Raw genomic sequence first — 22,114 nt, forward strand, 5'->3', positions numbered from 1 at the left:
AGGTTGCAAAGTCAGCTACCTTGGATGAGGAGCAGGGAACTCTATACTTAGGGATGTGAGGCAATGTTTAAATATATATATGGGGGCTTTTACGTATGTTCTGATGTTATTTAAAAATATGTATTGTGCATATTGAGGCCACTCATTTAGAATCATTTCTTTAATGCACAGAAACCCAGTCCAGGTTATTTTTCCTCCTCACTGCAAGTGTATTATTAATTGTGTACGCAGGCCTCTCACTTCCTCACTGTAGTGTCTGGACTTCATTGTTGGTATAACATTTTTCACCTATGACAAAGACTGCTCACTGCATCGGATCCCTCCCCAACCGTGCAAGGTTACAGAGAGGGCCAAATCCTTCCTGCCTTTCTCGTGCAAATCTTCCATAGACTTCAGGAGGAGTTTGCGAGAGCAAGATGAGCAGGATTTGACCCCTGCAGTGTATATGTTCTTTCCCTTTTCTGTGCACTTGGATGTGCTGTAGATGTATCAAGATGAGTCATTCTCCCAAAGAATGTCATTCATGATGAAATGGAATAGAACAGATGCTTAAGCAGCTGCTTTATAGGCCTAGTCTTGTGCTGGTTCCCAAGGAATTTAAACCATTAAGTTGCATTAATATTAATGGCAGCTACAGATCTAATATCCTCACAGCTCAATGGGAGAATAGACTTTGTAGCAGTTAGAAACATAGGATCATAGGACTGGAAGGCATTTCGAGGGTCCTCTAGTCCAGTCCCCTGCACTCATGGCAGGATTAAGTATTATCTAGACCATCCCTGACAGGTATTTGTCTAACCTGCTCTTAAAAATCTCCAGTGATGAAGATTCCACAACCTCCCTGGGTCAGCCTCTGGATGGAATGGACTTGTAATGATCGTGTTGTCTCAATCTTTCTCATTATCTATGTTTTTGGAACGTGTTCCTTCCTACCAGTCAACCTCCAGAATATGGAAATTCAGGCTGTCTTTAGAAAGTTAGATGTAGACTCATTTAAGGCCAGAAGGGAACATGAAATCGTCGAGTCTGACTTCCTGCAGAACACAGGGCTGAGCATATTAATCTCTGGGGCGAACTGAGACGGGATCTGACATTACCACCACATGTGCTCACACACATGATGCTTTTCACTGCCCCACTGCATTTACTGTGCGGGGGTGGTGAGGGCGTATTATACATGTGCTGTAGGGCAAGGTGTCCTCAGGAATAGAGGTTGCATTACCGCTTGCATTAGTTTTAACTATTGCCAAGGTGCTCGTATGCCAGGGCAATTAGCTCTTATATAGCTACATTCATACAGTATTATTGTGCACTGTTTTGTGGTTAAAAGAACAGGAGGACTTGTGGCACCTTAGAGACTGACAAATTTATTTGAGCATGAGCTTTCGTGAGCTACAGAATACAGACTAACACGGCTGCTGCTCTGAAACCTGTTTAGTGGTTGCCACTGCCATTTGCTGGATAACCTCCGAACTGCTCCCCTGGGCATCTTAAGACACTGCTGCTAAGAGTTAAATGAGGCTGTCCTTTAGCACAAAGAGTAGGGCTGTCTTCTGTTTGGAGCAGATGGTGTGAGTTCCATCCTTGCTGTCCCAGCTGGCCAAGGTTGCAGCACACTGATGCCATGAATTTCCTAGATGACAATGGGCTTGTTCTGCTACAAGTAAACTTGTACTATTTACAATTACTGGCTCAGTCCCAGTTTTTCATACCGTGTCCCAGGAAATTCTTTTGGATACTTGAAATGACCTAGGGTGAAATCCTTGACCCACTGAAGTCGGTGACAAAGCTCCCACTGGATTCAATAGGGACAGTATTTCGCCCCGGTTTATTTTAGTAACAAAAACATTTTAATTATTTTTTTACAAGTAGGAAATGTTTGTTCAAGAGACATTGGTACGCTGCCTTGAACTTGCTCTGTGTTTACTAGGGACAAAGAGTCCACTGAATATGAGTACAGTGCGATGAATGGTGTTTGGGGTGACAGGGAAAGTCAGATGAGCGTGGACCCTATCAAAGCTGTTCTTTTGTTCAAAGTGACCATTAATGACACTTATTTGGTGTTTCATGATGAGTTCATTGTGACATTCCGGGTATGTGTGTACTGAAGCTGGGTGGACATACCTGCAGAAGCTCAATCAGAGGCCCCAGTCAGTTACACAGCATGTTGTATCTTTACCTCTGAATGTAAAACACATGAATCTGAAATTGAATTAGAAATAGATCATTTAGGCCACTACTTTTGTGTAAATTATATGCTACACTACTTTTAGCCTGTGCAGTTTTAAATGACTCAAACTCTCTCCATGTCAAAGATTCTTTCTGCATAACATCTCCAAGTTACGGCCTTTCCTACCCATCCACACAGCTAAAACTCTGGTCCAGGCTCTCATCATCTTTCATCTTGATTACTGCAATATCCTTCTCTCTGGCCTTGACAAATGCAACCTTGGCCCACTCATCTCCACTCAGAATGCTGCTGCATAGATAACAGCCTGCACTTTGACCATGTCATCCCCTCTTTGAATCCCTCCACCAGCTCTCTCTTTTTTATCGCATCAAACATAAGCTGCTTGCCTTCACTTTCATGGCCCTTCATGACCTATCCACACCAGATCAGTCCTGTCTCATTCGCTGTCAGGATGTTGACTCCTGCCTCCGATCGGCCCATGATGCCACCCTCCATCGTCCACTTGTTAAATTTCAAATAAGCCCCTTTGTGTTCTCCCCCGTCCTGCCCACACTTGCATATCGTGCTGACCAGTATTGTCTCATTGTTTTCTTGATTAGGGTAACGTGAGTACTGTGTTGACTCGTGCACCTGTACAGAGCCCTGTTGATTTCACTGGGGCTTCACATGGGTGAAAGAATCTACCCATGTATATGAGCTTGAAGGATTGGGGCCTAAAATTAGTTGTTTCTAAAGCTTGGCATCAGCACTGTAAGGACTGTCATTATACTGTACAGGAATGTAGTTCAAACACAAAACTGTCTCACCTTTGTAGTCCTGTAAATCACCTGATTATGTTGTGGGCCACCATAATTGGCAATACAGTTACTAGGCGATTAAGTCTTATTGGGTATTCTTTCCAGTAGAGAAAACAAATAATGCATAATGACCATACTAGGCTTAGTTGTGTAATAGCTGTAAATCCAATTAATAAGCTTTAAACAAGGGGGGATTGTAACTTTCCACTACAGCCCAAGCTGTGCTTAGGTGTGAGGGAAGGAGCGCATGGGGCATGTTTCTGAGAGAGCTATCCACGGTACTTGCACATTCTCCATTACCACAGGTTTCAGAGTAGCAGCCGTGTTAGTCTGCATCCGTAAAAAGGAGGACTTGTGGCACCTTAGAGACTAACCAATTTATTAGAGCGTGAGCTTTCGTGAGCTACAGCTCACTTCATCGGATGCATGCCGTGGAATGCACTGAATGCATCCGATGAAGTGAGCTGTAGCTCACGAAAGCTTATGCTCTAATAAATTGGTTAGTCTCTAAGGTGCCACAAGTACTCCTTTTCCATTACCACAGAATCTGAGGGTATGTCTACACTACAGTTAAAACTCTGTGGCTGGTCCATACCGACTGACTCCAGCTCGTGGGGCTAAGGCTGCAAGGTGGGAGGATCCCAGAGCTTGGGCTACAGCCCAAACTCCAACGTCCGCATGGCAATTAAATAGCCCCGCGGCCCGAGTCCAGCGAGCCGAGTTAGCTGGCACAGGCCAGCCGCAGGTGTCTAATGACAGAGTAGACGTCCCCTTAGTGTCTCACCATCTTTCATGTATTCATCCGCGCAAACATCCCTGTGAAGCAAGACAATGCTATTATCCCAGAGAAGTGAGACACAGAGAGATGTGTGCACATGTACACTTCGAGCTAGAATGGGGGGTAATTCCCAGCTCAGAGAGATTCCCATGCTAGCTCTGACTGAGCTCGCACACTAAAAATAAAGTGGAGGTGGAAAGGGCAGGACGGGCTGGCCATTCCAAGTAAATGCTGTGCATCTTGGAGGGGTATGTAGGCCTGCTGCTCACCCCACCCTCACCTACCTGCTGTCTTTAGCCCGCTAGCTCGATCAGATCTAGTGTAGGTATGTCTCTGAGCTGGGAACTATACCCCCCCATCTCAAAGTGTAGACATCCCCTAAGTGACTTCCTCAAAATCGCCCAAGAAGCCCAGGGTGGAGCACTGATTTGAACCCAGGTCTCCTGAACTCTGGGCTGTTGCTATTATTTATTACCATACCACCTAAGAGCCGTAGACATGGACCACTAGGCACTGTACAAACACAGAACAGAAAGACTAGGCACTGTACAAACACAGAACAGAAAGACTAGGCACTGTACAAACACAGAACAGAAAGACAGTCCCTGCCCCAAAAAGCTTACAATCTAAGTACAAGACAAGAGACAACAGATGGAGACAGACAGATGGGAGAGTACAAGAAAACAATGAGACAGTGTTGGGCTGCATGACAGCCGGTGGTATCAGCACGCCAGCAGTTTAACCTTTGTCAAGCTTTTTGCAGGCATCATGGCAAACAAGTTTTAAGGAGGGCTCTGAGGGAGGTTAATGAATGAGTTGTGTGGATGTTTGTGTAGGATCCTAAGCATGAGGGGCAGCATGGGAGAAAGCACGAAGGTTCTTATTTGAAAATGTAACAAGCGGGTGATGGACGCTGGTATCATTGGCACATCGGAAGCATCAATTTATATCTCAGTAGCAAGTGAAAGATGATAGGTAGGGGAGAGATTGGTTGTTAAGAGCCCTTAAAGTGATCATAAGCATCTTATGTTCAATGCAAGGAGAAGGGGGAGCTAGGGAGGAATTCAAAGAGGGAGTGACATGGTGTAAGTGACAGGTTAGGAAATTGTTCTTTGCAGCTGTATTCCGAATGGCTATGACAGAGCAAGGCTGCAGTTGTCAAGGAACGATGTTGCAGTAATCAAGTTGCGAGATGATGAGAGCTTCCGTCCTTCCTCTCAAGGGAATTTTGGCAGAGTGAGCCAGAATTCTTTCCAGGGCTTTGGGGCAATGCACACAAAAGTGGCAGCTGAGTAATTCTTGCTCTAACTGTACTAAAGACGTCACCCTTGGGCAGACATCCAGCCTGGAAAATAGCAGCATGGTCCGTACAACTAATATACATGGAACTGGAAAAGTGGCTGTAAACCTGGACACAATCGCGCAGCATGAGAATAAAAAAAACGTGAGAATAATACTAGCAGCCTACAAAGGCTTCATTCTTCCAATTAATTACTAAATCCGAGAAACACTAGACTGCGGAAAGCACGTATGGGGGCAACACAGTCACATACAGGGCAAGAAGTAAAAATTTACAGTGGGCTTTTCTTATCCAAAGCCCACTGACATCACTGGAAAGACTCCTATTGACTTCAGTGGGCTTGGAGATGGTCCCTAATGTACCTTAAAATAAAGACAAGGGGCTATTGTACTGGCTTTCTTTCTTTAATTAGTATTTAATTATATAGCCCAGGCTCTAGTATCATGCAAGATACATTCAGCATGGCTTTGGTGTCTGTAGCGGGGTGGTCACCCGCTCCTGCCCTGAAGGGCTTGAAATCAGCCCTGAGAGAGGGCTGAGGCTGAGAGTGGGCTGCTGCTAGGGAAAGCCGCAAGCCTCGGCTGATTGGGGAAACAGCCAAAGCAGCGGCCACGCCCCAATCAGGGCCCCGCTGGCCTTTATAAGAGGACAGTGGGCCAGGAGGACACAGTCTCTCTCTAGATGTTGAGCGGGAGGGGCCTGACAGCTGGGAGCTGAGCAGGGTACCTAAAGTGGAGCAGGGCTGGGGAAAGGCCAGAGGAGCTGGGGAGCTCTGGCCTGAGAAATCCCCAGGGTGCAGGCCTTGATGAAGGCCTAGGAAAAGGGTACTGGGGTTGCAGAGGGCAGCCCAAGAGTAGGCAGAAGCAGCAGGTCCAGACCCTCCTTGCCAATGATGAGTGGCAATTATACAGCAGTCCGTTCCAGGGAGCAGGGGCTAGGTGGTGACTGGCAGTAGCCAAAGACTGAGGTGAGGTGGGTATAGAGGGTGGGGTTCCCCGGGGGTGGGGAGACCCAGATCTGTGAGGGTTCTGCCAGGGGGCAGCACCCCAGTGTGAAAGGGGCATCGGTGTCTGGGAGGGACTCGGGGCCCAGTGGCAAGCGGGACACCGGCCTGCAGAGGGCGCTCCGGAGGCTGGTGAGCTAATTCCCCGGATGACCAGCAGGAGGCGCCGCACCAGTGAGTCCCGCCCTGCCACAGTGTCCATATTGAGGATGCAGTAACATTTGTCTATTTCAAGGAATCATGAAAGTTTCAATGGGAATTGGTTTCTCACATGAAGCTTTACTATTAACGATACTTGATTGGTGTATTGGAAAAAAAAAACAAATAACCTTTCAGTGCTCCAGTTCTTTTTTTCTTATTCCCCAAATGTCCTTTAAACACCCAGAAAGCACAAGAGAATAAAAGTGGTCTTGTGGTCAAGACACTGACACAGAATTTGGGAGAACTGGATTTAATACCTGGCTCAACTACATATGGCCTTGGGCAAGTCATTTAATCTCTTTGTGACTCTATTCCCCACCTGTAAAATAAGCATGATAACACTCCAGCACATTGTTAGTCTTGTCTGGTTACCTATGAGCCCTTTGGAGCAGGACTGTCTCGTAAGGTTGGTCTAAATGCACATGTTGTACCCATGTAATGATATCCGTTTGGAAAGTTTTAGAAACAGGACAAAGTACTTATATAGGTAAAGCTCATGAAATAATATAAGCACCTTTATATGAGTGTCACTGTAACCAACTAAGAGCTGCACCAATTTAAATATCTCTTTCTAGAACAGATACAATTAAATTGGTCCAAAAACTGTCTACCAAAAACTGGGTAGATATTCCCTCATAGTGCATTGAGCCTAGCACTATGTGGCCTTGCTCTTAATTGGTGCCCTACCTGTTATCCTAGCTAAAACAACAATAATTTAGGTAGCAGGTCTTTGAGGCTGTTATCTTAGTGACTTTGACTTCCTTGTCAGCTATCTTTGAAATAATCCCCTCTTTGACACTGACAAAGAGAGTGTCAGATTTCCATGGTTTGGTAAATAGACAGGTTATTTTGGGGGACTGGGCTGTGGACACGGTGAAGGGGTTGTACTATCTTTCAAGCGTGGAATCTCCATTCTGGATACCAGGCCTGGGGCTGGGATTTTCAAAGAGGCTGGTTGGCTGTCAATAGAAGTTAGGCAGCGTTACTCGGTAAAGCCCAGAATGGGGCAGCACGTTTTAAAAGGAGAGCAGATTTTAGATTTGGAAACCATGGCAGTAATTGGTGTGGCCTTTTATTCCATTTTGGAATGAAATTGATTAATACCTTTCTTTTAAAAGTGTAGCACATTATTACACTAAGCAAGGTAAATTAAATAATGGACAGAATGTTTAAAACCCATTTTATTTGCAACGTGCAAACAGAATGTCAAGTTAGCAAATGGCAGATATTTATTAGGATGAGTCATGCTTCTAGTTCTGTTATTGTGTTGTATTATACTGCTCTAATTAGTCATCTTGATATGGAGGCTAGGTTGGCATGTGTATTTTAAAGTTTGGTTTCACTTTTTAAATAACAATGATTAGAGTTAGATGGATCTGTCTCCCTATCTTAGGGTCTTATGTGCTGCCCATCACCATAGTATGTGAGTACCTTAATAAAATTAATAGGAATAGCAAAATCTCTAGTGCACTTTGCAGAGTCTCCATATGATCATCAGATTCATTAGGTAAGCAATTTCAGACTGGATCAGTACTTAGGAGACCACCGAGTTGCTAGAGAAGTTGTAATTCAGTCAGTAGATGCTCTTTGTAAGAGGTCAGTCCCTGAATATGATGCTAAAGGGGTGGTTTGCCACTGGAATGCTGCTTTTCTGAAGAGAAGTAAATTGAAATACTGATCACTTGTGGCCATTTCATAGAATCATAGAATATCAGAGTTGGAAGGGACCTCAGGAGGTCATCTAGTCCAACCCGCTGCTCAAAGCAGGACCAATCCCCAACTAAATCATCCCAGCCAGGGCTTTGTCAAGCATGACCTTAAAAACTTCTAAGGAAGGAGATTCCACCACCTCCCTAGGTAACACATTCCAGTGTTTCACCACCCTCCACGTGAAAAAGTTTTTCCTAATATCCAACCTAGACCTCCCCCACTGCAACTTGAGACCATTACTCCTTGTTCTGTCATCTGCTACCACTGAGAACAGTCTAGATCCATCCTCTTTGGAACCCCCTTTTAGGTAGTTGAAAGCAGGTATCAAATCCCCCCTCATTCTTCTCTTCTGCAGACTAAACAATCCCAGTTCCCTCAGCCTCTCCTCATAAGTCATGTGTTCCAGTCCCCTAATCATTTTTGTTGCCCTCCGCTGGACATTTTCCAATTTTTCCACACCCTTCTTGTAGTGTGGGGCCCAAAACTGGACACAGTACATTTAAAATGAAATATCTCATGGCTCCCTTCACAAAAGCTGAATGTTAATTCCAGTCTCCTGTCCTCATGCTAGGTTGGATGATGATGAAGATGATGATTTCTTTTCTTTTATTTATTTTCTGCCTAAACTTCCCTTGTAGTCATCATGTATTACTCATTAAATGCTAACAGAGTGACTGGTGCTGCACAAGACCCAGGAGAAGACGTGGTCCTTGCCCTGAGGTGTTTACATCCTAAGCAGATGGAGAACACAGGAGACTCAGAGGAAGAGGAAGTTTGCCCCTCCTTTTGCAGAACAAATGAGGGTGCAGCCTCCGACGCTGAAAGAGGATTTTGTCCAAGCTGACGATGCAAGAACTGCCCATGCCAAGGCCCTGAGTCATGCAACCCCTCAGGTTCTCTTGGCTCATTTGCTTCCTGTGGTGCCAGAGCTCAGCCACCAGCCTGGGGTGGAAGGGGGAGCACTTGGGTTAATATTGACTCTATAAGTATTATGACTGGGTGGTAAGCTGCACATAGAGTAGAAGACAATCCAACCCATCCCCCCGCTCCTACCTAGTCTCCTAGTGTTAATGCTGATTCCTAGGGTGATGGGGTATCTAGTGGGAAGAGAAAAACAATACTAAAAAGCTGGCACTTCTCCCTTCTTGCCTTCTGTGCTATGCAGATCTCCCCTTGCAGACCGAGGTGAAGATCTGAACTATAACACTGGCATTTCATCAATTCCTATCCTAGTGATCGATACCAGCTTTCAGCGGGGTGGGGTGTCCCCAATTCATGTAGAGTTAGTTCCTCTCCTAGAAGGCTGTGTTGGTGGGGCAACAAAATAATGAGCATCTTCGTTGTTTTCAGATCTCTGTAGAGACTTGCTTATTTGTCAGTTGTGTGGATTTCTAGTAAAGCAGGTGGCTTAGCTCTCATTGGTTGCAAGGTGATCTATTGTAAAGTCTCAAATTTAAGGACTGTCACTCTGTGACACTCTATACATCGGGGGAACATCCTGTACCCCCATGTTCATCCTTATAATATGATTGTGTGGTATCCAATGCAAAGTTTGTCATGTCGGGTGTCTTCGGAAGGCTTATGATGCACTGAGCATTGTTGTTATACTAATGTTATGGGTTGTAATATCATGTATGTAGTTATGAGGCTGAAAATGTGTCCTCATGGCTTAAAACAAACCCAGGCAAAACTCTCCAGGAGTACAGGGGCAGTTCACATCTCATCAGGGCATGTATGGGACAAACCCAGCCCAGCCTCACAGGAACAAAGGACACTGGCCTAGGCAGCAACAAAGGATCTGTCAGACTCTTGAGTGAGTCACCCCCCTTCCCTTGGTCAGTTTGGGACTATGATGAGGTAATGCTCACCTGACCCTAAAGGGGTGGGGGCAAAGCCAAGAGCGAAGAAAGAACATAATAAAAGGGAGAGACATTTGCCTGTGGTGAGAAGCATCTAAGTTTGTAAGGGCACTGAAAGTGTTAAGATCAGCTTAGAATGTGTTTTGCTTTTGTTTCATTTGACCAAATCTGACTTTTTGACTTATAATCACTTAAAATCTATCTTCTTTAATTAATAAATTTGTTTGTTTATTCTACCTGAAGCAGTGCGTTTGGTTTGAAGTGTGTCAGAGACTCCCCTTGGGATAACAAGCCTGGTACATATCAATTTCTTTGTTAAATTTACGAACTCATACAAGCTTGCAGCATCCAGCAGGAATAACTGGGCATTGCAAGACAGAGGTTCCTAGGGTTGTGTCTGGGACCGGAGCTATTGGCTAGTGTCATTCGGTTGCTCCCTCACGTAGGTGGGAGCAGTTTACATGCTAGAGGCTGTGCGTGAACAGCCCGGGAGTGAGAGTTCTCAGAGCAGAGCAGGGTAAGGCTGGCTCCCAGATTCAAGGATTGGAGTGACCTAGTAGATCACCAGTCCAGATAACACCAGGGGAATGTCACACTCACCCAGAGAAAGCAAACTAAAAACTGCAGAAAGCAATGACTTCTAAATTTTATATCAATGCGCTAGCATTCAACTTAAGAGGGAAAAAGTGAAAAATATGTATGTTTCGGAGATTTAAATATAAGTAGGGCCCTACCAAATTCACGGTCATGAAAAACACGCCATGGACTGTGAAATCTGGTCTTTTGTGTGCTTTTACCCTATACTATACAAATTTCACGGGGGAGACCAATGTGTCTCAGACTGGGGGTTCTGACCCAAAAGGGGGTCACAAGGTTATTTTAGGGGGGGTCACAGTATTGCCACGCTTACTTCCATGCTGCAGCCTTCAGAGGTGGGTGGCCAGAGAATGGTGGCTGCTGACCAAGGGCCCAGCTCTGAAGGCCGTAGCACAGAAGTAAGGATGGCAATACCATGCCATGCCATGCCATCCTTCTGTGCTGCTGCTGGCGGCGGCTCTGCCTTCAGAGCTGGGCTCCCGGCCAGCAGTCACCGCTCTCTGGCCACCCAGCTCTGAAGGTATTGACACCGCCAGCAGCAGCGCAGAAGTAAGAGTAGCAGTCTGTAAGACTGTAAGAGTAGAGTACTGCAATCCCCCTACAATAACCTTGCGACACCCCCCACACACACACAAGTCCTTTTTGGGTCAGGACCCCTACAAGTACAACACCATGAAATTTCAGATATAAATTTCGTGATTTCAGATATTTATGATTTGTAAAATCCTATGACCGTGAAATTGACCCAAATGGACCATGAATTTGGTAGGGCCCTAATTGTAAGGATTAATTACCAAACTTCATTCCATTTGAGTAAGCCTTTAAAAAAGAGCCTATGTTGTTACTTGGGGTTTTCAGAACCCCCAACAGGGGCAACTAAACTATTTTGCTCTAGGTGGTGGTAAGAATAAATCAACAGGAACTCAGCGATTCTGTCTGATCAAGGATTAAATGCAAGTCAGCATGCTCTTGTCTAACACTGCAGTTTATTAGATTTAAGCATACACAGACATAAACAGTAGATTTAGAACGTCCCAGATATTTACCTAACATCTGGAACAGTACTGAGTAATTAGCAGCAGGTTCGCAGTGGCCAGTTGCTCACCCACCGGGGAGAAAGGGTGTCAGGAAAAACATCTCTCAAGATGGTTTCAGAGAATTGCTCCTGAGGTCAGCTAATAGAGTGTACTTTTGTAACTACAAAACACATAGGTCATAATGACCCCTACTGGATCATCCTTTTACTAACTTTCAATAAACTTTCTAATATCAGAGGCGTCTAGACTCAAGGTTTTCCACCCACCAAAGGTTTCAGTCTCAGTTGTTTTCTTGCCTGTCTCCTCCTCCCATTCTGATTAGCAGAAGCTGCCAGCTAGATATGACCTTGCTTCTGAAAGCCTGTCTCCAAATTAACCCTTAACTATGTGGTGTTTTATTTCATTACTTCAGGGTGGCTGAATGCACATAATAGGGTTGCAATTAACTTGATCCCAATTCTGGGGTATACACACCCCTCAAATCTAGGGCAATGTGATCTGCCTGTAGATGGAACCAAAATTCTGTGATCCGCTAAAGTGGGTGCAGCTAATTCATGCAGCTAATTGTTGTTTCTGCAAGGCATAAAATAATGTGGGCCTCATGTATGCTATAGAATTAACCCCTGGCTTCAGAGTTGTGCTCCTGAATCTCAGCTTTCATTCTGAAAAATAAATTATGGGTGGGATTTTCAGAAGCCATCATAGAAGATTAGGGTTGGAAGAGTCTAGTCCAACCCCCTCCTCAAAGCGGGAGCAACCCCAGTTAAATCATCCCAGTCAGGGCTTTGTCAAGCTGGACCTTAAAAACGTCTAAGAAGGGAAATTCCACCACCTACCTAGGGAACCCATTCCAGTGCTTCACCACCCTCCCAGTGAAATAGTTTTTCTTAATACCCAACCTAAACCTCCCCCACTGCAACTTGAGACCATTGCTCCTTGTTCTGTCATCTGCCACTGAGAACAGCTGAGCTCCATCCTCTTTGGAACCCCCCTTCAGGTAGATGAAGGCTGCTATCAAATCCCCCCTCACTCTTCTCTTCTGAAGACTAAATAACCCCAGTTCCCTCAGCCTCTCCTCATCAGTCATGTGTCCCAGCCCCCTGGCATTGGCCTAAGGGATATGATAGTTTCACCGACTGAGTTCAATGGAACCAGGGTTTGCAAATTTACCTTATGTTTTTAGCCTTCATGAATGTGAAGAGACTGAAGATCTGACCTGAGTGGAACTGATGGAGTGATATCTGCCTGAGTATGCAGGAAGCTTGAAGAAATATCCCGAGAGGTGTGAACCACCCCATATATCCTAATGGCTTGTTGTCATTTTTAGGTTTCAGAGTCCATCTCCAACATATTGACAACTGAAAATGCAGGGACAGTATAAAGGAAACTGAATTTAATATAAATAGAAAAAACACAAGGCCTTCTGCACTGATTGAATTATTCATTTTCATATTTAATTCAATGATGTGACCACATGCCAAATCTGAATTTAAGCTTCTGTAGTCCTGACAACTGCCTCCTACCTGCTGTATCTAGCTGCACCGGCTTTTGGTCTGGCATCTCCATCAAACTCTCCACATCTTTTGTGGTTCCCTTGTGCATCCTTGACAAAATGTGTGTGCAAGGTCAGGCCACGAGCTAGATAGATGCACAAACATCTTGTAAATGGCTCTTTGTGGAAGAATTGCAATTAATATTAAATGGCTATTCCTATAATCTTGCAACACTATATTTTCAATCCACTGCACAGTGACTTTAAAAAATAAAGACAAATTAAGATCTGTATTTTATTCCTGCCCTGATTTTTTCCCTAGCTCACTACTAAATAGCTTTGCATTCATGACGCCTCTGGAAACATACTTATGACTAACGTGCCTCCATTGTGAAAGATGATTGTAAACAGGATCCTGGGCCTGAATTTTTGTTGTTCTGCATCTTGTGCAGGCATTTATGGTGGTACAAAGTGGGTGTGAAATGCCACCAGGTCAGCGTGCGTTCATGGGCTATACATAGTGCAGGGTGATGAAGAAGCAGGCCTACTTTGTACTGAATGGTGCACCTAGAGGACTGGCTTTTGGCCAGCCAGCTTTTGCTCCTGCACAGCTCTGATTGGTGGTCAGTCATACAAAGGAAAAGAGCCTTTTGTGGAGCCTTTAATATGTTCACAAGACAACATGATAATGTTAAAAATGATGTGCCAGGTTCAGATTGTTGTGCTAATTGGTCCCATTGCAAGCCGGCAGCAGCGAATGGGTTTATCCTCTTACTTCTGTAGCATAATCCCTCCTGGTCAGGGCTGAGGGAAGTGGACGTCAGCAATTTGGGGAGGAGCTTGCACTACTGTGGCCCTGTCCGATCTGTTCTGGGGATAAATAGAAGGCTTCAGACTCGGGGCTGCCAGGCCAGCATTGTTCCCCAGCAATACGTTATCAAACATTACAATGAAACCAAAAAATGAGACCAGGATGGATCCTGGTGAAATAAGCATGTTTAAAGGACCAGACTCAGTCGAGGGTCTATGCTGGAGCAGACCTTGAAGGGAATCCTAGTAGTACAAAAGTAGGCACAGCCATCTACTACGTGCTAGGAAAGGGAAGGAGGGGCTGTAGAAAGCCAGCAGAGCCCCAAACGTGTGAAGCCCGGAGCAGAGACGTGGTCACAGGAAGAGCTGCTGGCAAACAGGCTGGGTCCATTGTTCCCCTTGGCAGATTTTTGGGCTCCTCCTGAATAGATTTTTGAAGCTTCCCTTCTAAGTGGCAGCTCCATGAAAAGGCAAACTCGATATTCTGCTTTACCTGGAGAGGAGTCCCCATTCTGAGCCACACGGGGCTTCACTGGACTGTCACGGTATATACTCTCCCCTGCACTGGCTGAATTCCACAGTGGGAAGCCGATGGCTTTTGGTCCCCCTACAACCCTTGTTCTTTCAAACTCACCCCCTGCCAGCATGCACAGATTTTAGGCTGTTACCACCAAAGTCTGTGGCCCTGCCTGCTGTCCTGCTAGTTTGCATGGAATGTTGCTGCTGGTGACACTCATACACCCTTTGATAAAGTAGCCGCCAAAGCTCCAGTCCCTCTGTGAGCCGTGCTGCAGACCCACTTCGATCTGAGACATTCATTAGTGTCGTTTGCCAAAAGGTTTATGTAACAGATGTTACAAAGCAGAGAGAGAGAGACACACACACACAGAACAATACTGGAAGAGCTGGTGGGGTGATGGAGGGAGGATATTCCGTGGGACTAAAGTAGCTCAGAGCCCCAGCTGCATCTGCTAAACAGCAACTAATGTCTCTGTGTGACCATGCTGTATTTTCAGCTCGTCATCATGGCTGGGACCGTTCTGCTCGCCTACTACTTCGAGTGCTCTGACACTTTCCAGGTGCATATCCAGGGTTTCTTCTGTCAGGATGGAGATTTGATGAAGCCTTACCCAGGAACGGAGGACGAGAGTTTTATTTCACCTCTGGTGCTGTATTGCGTGCTGGCTTCGACCCCGACAGCTATTGTAAGTATCAAAACACTTTCATTCTTCCATGCTGATGCAAAAAAAGAAGACAAAAAATCCCTGTAATCCCTGATTTTCCTTTTTCTCCTCTCTTCTTTTCAACTGTAATTCATGTATGTTTCTGTTGTAGCCAAAGAAAGAGAGCAGACTCCTAAAATCCGCATCAGTTATCCACAGAGGTTCTGGTTAATTCTAATACTGTCAGAAAGCAAGATGAAGCTGCCTACAGTTTAAGAATGTACAGTAGCTAGCTCACTTTAATAGTTGGTTATGAATTGCATGGTTTCCAGAGAGGCCCCAAATGCAAAGATTACGTGTTCTTGGCAATAAAATAACCGTCGTAAAATTTGAATCAGATCTGAAATTATACAGCCAGAACTATTTGCTGCTGTTCTGAATGGACTGCTGAGGACTCAAATGAGGGGAAAGCTGCTTTATAACAGTTTCTAGTTATTGACAAGTGCAAATGTGCTTTATTTTTATGTGTGTTGCTCTCACATACACAGACATACAGTTAACTCTCTTCTTTACCTGTTTTTCTTTTATGATCCCACAAAACACCGTGCAGTTATATATGCTAAAGCCGTTTTCAAGTTGCAGGACACCAAAAGCTCTAAAATGCTTCTTAAAGTCACCCTAATCTCAAAACATTGTGTTTCTTCTTTTTTTGCACAAAAAATAACAAATATAATTAATAGCCAGCTTTGTTACTAATCTAGCTAAATGAATGCAATTTAATTAGATATTGTCCTTTTTGTGTGTCTTTTTTTCTGCAAGGTTATTAACTCGTATATGTGGATCTTTAAGACAGGTGATTGCAGAAGTGTATGTCATTAAATTTCTTGGGGTTTCTTTTTAGTTTATTGCAAATATGGGATCATAACTGAACTAATAGCAGAAACAGACAATACAGAAAATAATCAGAAAAATAAGGGGAAGACTTTCAAAAGTGGCTAAGGTATTTAGGTGCATAAGTCCTACTGAAAGCCAATGGGACTTGTATGCCTAATTCCCTTAGGCACTTTTGAAAATCTTCCCTACTAGCAATTGTATTTTCTGCATTAGCACTCCAAGCTCAATAGGTAATTTGACCTGGTCGAGTTCACTTAATGCTGCACCAATTTCAGGGTTTGCAAATGAAGGAGTTGCATTGAGACCAGGGAATGTTGTCACTTTACACCCATCCTTTCCCACCAAAATGTATTTTGGGCCATCTAGGGAAGTAGCTTTTGGAAAGCAGTGTTTGTACCAGGAGGTTTAATGCACTCCTCACTATGAATTTGATACTGCACAATTGAACTCAATTGGTGACTTGTCTTTGACTTCAGGGGAACTGGATCTGGCATGGGATGGCCAAGTATTGGTACAATGCTACTCTCTGGGAACTTTTTCCCTTGGGCATCTTCATGTGAGCAGGACAAAGTTGCTGTGGCATTTTAAATGTTGTTTTACTGGGGAAACATTTTCCCTCCACCCCAGAGGTCAGTGACAGAGCTTTCTTTCCTCAGGGCCCTCAGCTACCTTCCTTGGCCAACAAGGGCTGAGTGGGGTTATGTTTGGAGCCCTTCAGGACTGATCCTTCCTCAATCACAGACTAATGTGATGTGCTTCTGCTGCCAGGCACTGACCAGTGCTGCCTTTGTAGCATACATAGCCCTTGCCAGCCCAGGGAATGGAAGATCAGGCCTGGGAGTCAAACTCAAAGAGCTATTGGACCAGCCCTCTAAAGCCTTTTTTGTCTCTCATTCAGTATATTCTGGTGTCTAGCACTGGGTTCTTTTTCCCATCTAATCTCAAAACAACGCATGTGCCGGGGCTGTCTCATTTCTTCAAACTTTAATGGTTTGATCTGAGTGAGTTCAATACATTACTATTACATTTCTACATTCAATACATGATGAAATTAGGTCGTTTTTATAGAAGTTGATTTTTAGAAACCGATTTTATACAGTCGATTGCGTATGTCCACTCTAAGCACATTAAGTTGGCGGAGTGCATCCTCACTACCGTGGCTAGCATCGACTTACAGAGCGGTGCACTGTGGGTAGCTATCCCACAGTTCCCGCAGTCTCTGCTGCCCATTGGAATTCTGGGTTGAGCTCCCAATGCCTGATGGGGCAAAAACATTGTCGCAGGTGGTTTCGGGTACATGTTGTCAGCCCTCCCTCCCCCCCCCCGTGAAAGCAATGGCAGACAATCGTTTTGCACCTTTTTTCCTGGGTTAACCGTGCAGACAGCATACCACGGCAAGCATGGAGCCCACTCAGCTCACCGTCACCGTACGTCTCCTGGGTGCTGCTGGCAGACGTGGTACTGCATTGCTACACAACAGCAGCTACTTGCCTTTGCGGCAGACAGTGCAGTAGGATGGATAGCCATTGTATGTCTCCTGGGTGCTCCTGGCAGACCTCGGTGAGGTCAATCAGGGGTGCCTGGCGAGACATGGTTATTCTCCTCTTAGAGCACTGAATGGGAGCCAGAGACTCCAGGTCATTCTCTTCTTTAAGTTTCATCTCATGGAGATTCAGTCCTGCCTCGAAGATCATACGAGCTGGAGGCTTCTGCCTGAGGCTGCTCTCCCAGCCGGCAGCACCACACGGTCACACCTACCCCAGCCTACCCCTTGCTCCCATGGCTCATGAAGCCTGGACAGTAGAAAGGAGCAGTTCAACTATAGGCTGAGCAAGTGCAGAATGGTGGTAGAATGTCCCTTTGGATGTTTAAAAGCTTGCTGGCGCCGTTTGCTGACTAGGTCAGACCTCAGTGCAACCAACATTCCCACTGTTATTACTGCTTGCTGTTTGCTCCATAATATCTGTGAGAGTAAGGGGGGAGATGTTTATGGCGGGGTGGAAGGTTGAGGCAAATCACCTGGCATCCGATTTTGAGCAGCCAGACACTAGGGCGATTAGAAGAGCACAGCAATGTGCGCTGCACATCAGAGAGGCTTTGAAAACCAGTTTCATGACTGGCCAGGCTTTGGTGTGAGAGTTGTGTGTGTTTCTCCTTGATGCAAACCCGCCCCCTTTGTTGATTTTAATTCACTGTAAGCCAACCACCCTCCCCCCCTTCAAAATAAAATAACTATTGTTTTGAAACCATGCATTCTTTCTTTATTAATTAAAAAAAAAAGAGATAACGGACAAGGTAGCCCGGGTGGGGTGGGAGAGGAGGGAAGGACAAGGCCTTATTGTAGCCAAACTAAAAATCAAACTGTTTGAGTGACAGCCTTCAGTTGCTTGGGCCATCCTTTGGAGTGGAGTGGCTGGGTGCCAGGAGCCTCCCCCTCCGCGTTCTTGGGTGTCTGGGTGAGGAGGCTGTGGAACATGGGGAGGAGGGTAGGCGGTTACAGAGTGGATGCAGCGGGGATCTGTGCTGTTGTTGGCTTTCCTGCAGATCCAACAGATGCTTCATCATATCTGTTTGCTTCCCCATTAGCCACAGCATCGCGCCCTGCCTCCACTGTTCACGCTCACTTAATTCTTTCGTGGCCTGTGCCACTGAATGCCTCCATGCATTAAGCTGTGCCCTATCAGTGCGGGAGGACTGCATGAGCTCGGAAAACATGTCATCATGAGTGCGTTTTTTCCGCCTTTTAATCTGCAATAACCTCAGGGACGGAGATGATAGGGGGAGCGCAGAAACATTCTACGATTCTGGGGGGACTGCATGGTCACCTGTGCTGCTGAGTTTGCCACGCTGACCAAACAGGAAATGAAATTCAAAAGTTCCCCGGGGCTTTTCCTGTGTACCTGGCTAGTGCATCAGAGTTCAAAGTGCTGTTCAGAGCAGTCACAATGGAGCACTCTGGGATAGCTCCTGGAGGCCAATACCGTCAATTTGCGTCCGCACTGCCCCAAATTCGACCCAGCAAGGTCGATTTTAGAGCTACTCCCCTCGTCGGGGAGGAGTACAGAAGTAGATTTTAAGAGCCCTTTAGGTCAACGGAATGGGGTTGGTTATGTGGACGTAGTCATTTTTAAATAGACCTAACACGGCTAAATTCGACCTAACCCCATAGTGTAGACCAGGCCTAAGACATCCTCACCCATTTCTTTCCAGGCCACCATTTCCTACCCACCCCCAGTACACTCAGGTGACAGGCCCGCATTCCCACTCCCAGCAGCTATTTCTGTGCACGACTTCCTCACACACCAACCATGAGAAGCATCATCTCTAAGCAACCTCTGCCATACTGTGGCATCTCTAAACTGTCACCCACATCCCTAACCTGCATGACTTGGTCATTGTGCATTGCACTGCCTACCAAATCACCCTGCGTACACGTCCTTATTGATGCTTACAGCCCTTGCAGCTCCTGCAGCATGGGACGTGATTTGAAAGCTGGTGGAACCCACATGAGGTTCAGCCAAACGAAAGTATCCCGTTTCTTCCATATATGCTATGGCAATTGTATCCTCAAGAGAACAACCCCAAATCAGGTTTCCTTCTCAAAGACCAAACTGCTTCACATGAAGAACTCCTCTGTGGCTCATTGAACAGATGATGTTCAAGGTAAAAGTTTTAGGCGTGCAGGGGTTGGTTCTCCCCTCTGTGTATCTGCCTAACTCTGCTTCACATGAATGAGAGTCACATATGCATCTAGAGAGCCTACACTCATGGCAGGTTAATCCATAGCTTCATTCTCTGCACTCTGCTATCAAGAGTAATCATTGTCAGCCCACAGCCAGGCCTACGGAGAGTGCATTAAAATCAAGGCTAATGTCAGTCCTCTTTTATAGCAATGATCCTCACAAGTGAGATTATTGCTGCTGTTTTTACAAGATGATCTGCAGGGTCATTTGATAAGAGCTGTCTGCACTGGGGGGAGGGGGCTAGTAGACACTACCTCACTTCAGATTAACCCATAAACCATGAACAACGTGCTGCTTCGGGCTTACCAAACACACTGCGTGCCCTTGTAAGCAGAGTCCAAGTCAGAGCAATGGGTCAGTTTGGCTAAGAGGATTTATTACTGTGAATCTGATTTGCCCTTATTTTATCACAGTGCCAGCACCACATGGCATGAGGGAAATAACTATTAACCCAGCTTCTTGGCATCTCAAAGAAAAACAACTGGAGAGAGTTTGGCAAAACCACACGCCTAGTCCAGTGCATACACTGGCATACAGCAGCCAGGCATGCTTAGGTGCAGTCCCACATGCACATGTTTGAAAGTCCTAATTCTAGTGCAGCTTTGAAATGTTGCAGGATTTGCGGGGAGCCTGTTAGCGAATACGGCGCATCTTGTGGAAAGTTTGTTTTTGCAATCCACGTTGGAATCAAATGGGGCTGTGACTACGGGTGGCGAAATGCATGCATAAATCCATGTACCCTTATCGGAAACCCTCTTTTCATTTGGTAACATACTGTGTGCTTTTAGCTATCTAGTACCTGCAATGTGAATGAGACTCCCCTGCTTCTGTGCTTGTCGAAACTTGCTGTTGCACAAGTGGATCCATTAAGCTATTTTCCCTGCTGCACTGAATGTGTAATCACTAGGCTCGTGGGTTACAAACATCTTTTGATGTAATATCTGACGTAACCTTTTGCTGTCTGATAATGGGAAGTCCCTGGAAGGGGAAGTGCTTGCATCTCATTGGGTCACAGTTAAATAAATAAAAGGTACACACACCGACCTCAAATCTCGGAAATGCATTTTTCACCCCAATGTTCCATTGCGGATAGTTCAAATGGTCTCATCTTGCTGTGCTCAGTTGTCATTCTAGACTCTGAGTGCAATGAAATTAGCATCTTCTCTGTAAAGCAGCAGAAAAGTGGTGAATGAAATGGTAATTTGCACCTAAACAAGGACAGAGTGGCTTTTTTCTATTCCAAAGAAAGTGCTGGCATTTTTATTTCTGATTTAATAACTTGGCCTCCTCCGGATCATAAATCTTCACCTCTCGAATCTTAACATTTCCTTTAGCTTTGGTGTAGAAGAATCATTCCTGGAGTCATGTTAACAGGAATTGTGTTTATTTTACATGCTCCCTGCAGTGACAGATAGTTCCTGGCACAGTGAAAAGCTCAACAAGGCAGCAGGGTTGCATCCTCATCTGGCGTAAATGGGGCCAGCTCCGTTGACATCAATGGCACTACAGTGATGAACAGCATCCCGAGCCCCACCTCGCAACTTAGTTTTGTGGGGGCCCCCCATAATGTGGGACCCTGGGCAATTGCCCCGCTTGCCACTCCCTAACACCAGCCCTGATTCTAAAGTAACACAGAGCACTGGGCTGGCATAGTAACGTTTGTTGTCAGAAGGGGGTTGCAGTGCAATGAAGTTTGAGAACTGCTGGGATAGATATTCGGAAAAACTTTCTAACTAGAGTTCTGAAACAGGTAGCAAAGTTCTGAAATAGGTTTCTAATGGAGGTTATGGAATCTCTGTCATCAGAGGTTTTCAAGAACAGGATGGACAAACACCTGTCAGGAACGGTCTAGATTTACTTGGTCCTGCCTCAGCACAGGGGCCTGGACTTGATGACCCCTTGAGGCCCCTTCCAGTCCCACATTTCTATGATTCTATATTAGTGACCTCCCCATAGAGCTTCATGTGTGTGGGTAAATAGGCTAGCACTCTATTGTCTGTGGGATCTTCTGTTCCTCTCTACTGTGTTTCTATCCTTTTCTTGCAAACTTCCTTCTTCACTGAACCATGCCTTGAAGAGATTGCAGGGTACAAAATCAGAATGCCGCTTGCCATAGCTCTTTAAGTCTCCATCAGGTATTTCTGTTCTGGACTGAAGTTGACATACACAGAAATCACTACGCATTCAGAAAGCCAGATGTTTTTAAATTCTCAAATTAGATGCTGCGGAGTTCTAATAATCCAAATGACACTAACCAACCTCTCACTCCAGTGATTTAATGGACAAATGTCCCTAGGGAAGAGACAAAGTGGCTGTGAGGATGCTAACGTCATTTTCAGAGCTGGGTTTTCAAAATGAGAACTGTGTATTTGAGTTATATAAGATATGTGCCTCATAATCTTATCTGGCTTTCCAGTGGTGGGGATCCTAAAAATCAAGGGTATCATAAAAAATATCAGTGCAATTCATCTGTATGTGTAACCCACACCCACCCAGTGTGGCACTCTGTCCCTCCTAGTGGTGGCTGGGTCACATACAG

At 45.3% G+C, this 22,114-nt stretch overlaps 1 protein-coding gene across 2 annotated transcripts in view; it reads left to right on the plus strand.

Moving 5' to 3' along the window:
• Positions 1-22,114, plus strand: part of PLPPR1 (phospholipid phosphatase related 1) — a 178,631-nt gene that overhangs the window by 115,430 nt on the left and 41,087 nt on the right. For both annotated transcript variants that reach the window (XM_084628281.1, XM_084628280.1), the window contains exon 3: positions 14,792-14,980. In XM_084628281.1, the coding sequence (XP_084484407.1) occupies positions 14,792-14,980 (189 nt within the window). The remainder of the gene's footprint in view (positions 1-14,791; positions 14,981-22,114) is intronic.

This window comes from Lepidochelys olivacea, assembly GCF_965140295.1.
Source record: "Lepidochelys olivacea isolate rLepOli2 genome assembly, chromosome: 5".
In the NCBI taxonomy this organism is placed as follows: Eukaryota; Metazoa; Chordata; order Testudines; family Cheloniidae; genus Lepidochelys; species Lepidochelys olivacea.